We start from the raw sequence: 1,500 nt of genomic DNA, 5'->3' as shown, positions 1-1,500 counted from the left end.
GCGGCGGAGGGCAGGGGGTGGGGCTGCGGTAGCAGAGACGGCGCTGAGTGCATCTAATCGTGCAGTAAGTGCATATAATCGTGCACCTAATGCATACAGTCATGCACTAATAATATACAGCGCAATGCTCCCTGTGTCCTTCCCATGGGTGCCTTGAGTATGACTCCAGCTGCTCTGTGCTTTGCGTACGGAGTTAATCTCGGCCACACCTGATAACGAGCATTTGCATTGATACCATTGAAATCCTCGATGGCATGTGGAAAGCCACCTGCATGTGGCATCTGGCGAACGACGTGCTAAGCCACTGCTGCAAAATTCCTTCATAAAGACACATTAGTTTGGTCATCACAGCTTTGGAGTGAGTTGGCCCCATTTTGCAGGTGGGGGGGGGGCAGGCTGAGATGGTGGATGTCTCACCAAGGTTTGGCCCCTTTTTGCTGCTCCATATTACACTTTGAGTTGTTGGCTACAGGCAGCACTGAACCTCTTCTAAGCACAGCTTTGTTCTGTTCTCCTCTTGTCTGCACAGAGGTCTTCAGAAATCAGCTTAGACCCATCCTTGAAGCTTATTAGACAGACAAAACCAAACTTGCTCAAGCCACAAAGTAGACAGATGCTGCACGGCAGACACTAGCACTGAGATGTCCTGGGCTCTGCCACAGTGCAAAGGAGAGCTCAGTGTCAGTCACCAGCATTTTGTAACCAACAGGGTAGAGGGAAAGCACATCAATGAATTACCCTGCACAGGAGCCTGCTGCTCGTGTTAGTGGAGGCACTTGGTCTGGTCTCCTGCAAGTTCTCAGACATATCACGGCAGGGTTGTGTTAAGGTGGTGGGGGACCCTGGGCAATGAAGGAATTTTGGAGCAGTGTCAGCTGGTGCCTGGATCAGGTGCCGGGCTGGCACGAACTCGGATCTTTTCCTTTGCTGCAGGCCCATCGGCGGCTGTGGGAGATGCTGCCCAGGGCTGGGGTCTGCTACTTCCCGTGGGAGATCAACAGCTCAGTCCCAGAGGGGGAGGCACTGAGGACGTTTGGCCGGTGAGAAGGGTACCCCGGTCTCCTTGCAGGCCAGGCTTTTCCATCACTGTCCAGCCCTTGCTCCCTTTCTTTGTAACTGTTGTATCTCTGCACTGCTGAGCTTCCCAAATCGATTGCTCCCAGGTTACGCTGTTACGACCTGGCCCGGTCCGAAGCCGTTCTCACCGCTCAGCACGGCTCATCCCAGTACCAGGTCTGTGTCAACACCAAGTTTGTGGAGCCATTCCAAGCCCAGCTAGGATCTTGCTACATGGTCCTGGGAGAAGCTGAACACGGGGAAGGTAAATGCTCCAGGTACTGGAGTATCCAGGTGGCTGGGTTGGTCTTTGCCATCCTTGAAAGGTTGTAGTTATGCCCCTGCCCTCAGACACAGGGCATGAGGAACGCAGGCAGGCTCTGTTGCACAGGGCTCCCTGCTATCCTGGCGCCTTGGCCAGCCGGAGCTGTGTGCTGCCTGAGG

General features: G+C 54.3%; 1 protein-coding gene across 1 annotated transcript; it reads left to right on the top strand.

The window, feature by feature from the left end:
- Positions 1 to 954: 954 nt before the first annotated feature.
- LOC104533248 (CST complex subunit TEN1-like) lies at positions 955 to 1,321 on the top strand (the record flags this gene model as incomplete). The annotated part of the gene is made up of 2 exons (XM_010181995.1): positions 955 to 1,040; positions 1,164 to 1,321. Coding segments are annotated over exons 1-2 (244 nt in total), but the record flags the coding sequence as incomplete, so codon positions are not given.
- Positions 1,322 to 1,500: the final 179 nt, after the last annotated feature.

Source organism: Mesitornis unicolor, unplaced genomic scaffold (assembly GCF_000695765.1).
Source record: "Mesitornis unicolor isolate BGI_N332 unplaced genomic scaffold, ASM69576v1 scaffold24870, whole genome shotgun sequence".
NCBI lineage: Eukaryota > Metazoa > Chordata > Aves > Mesitornithiformes > Mesitornithidae > Mesitornis > Mesitornis unicolor.
This window is presented reverse-complemented; position numbering and strand designations above follow the sequence as displayed.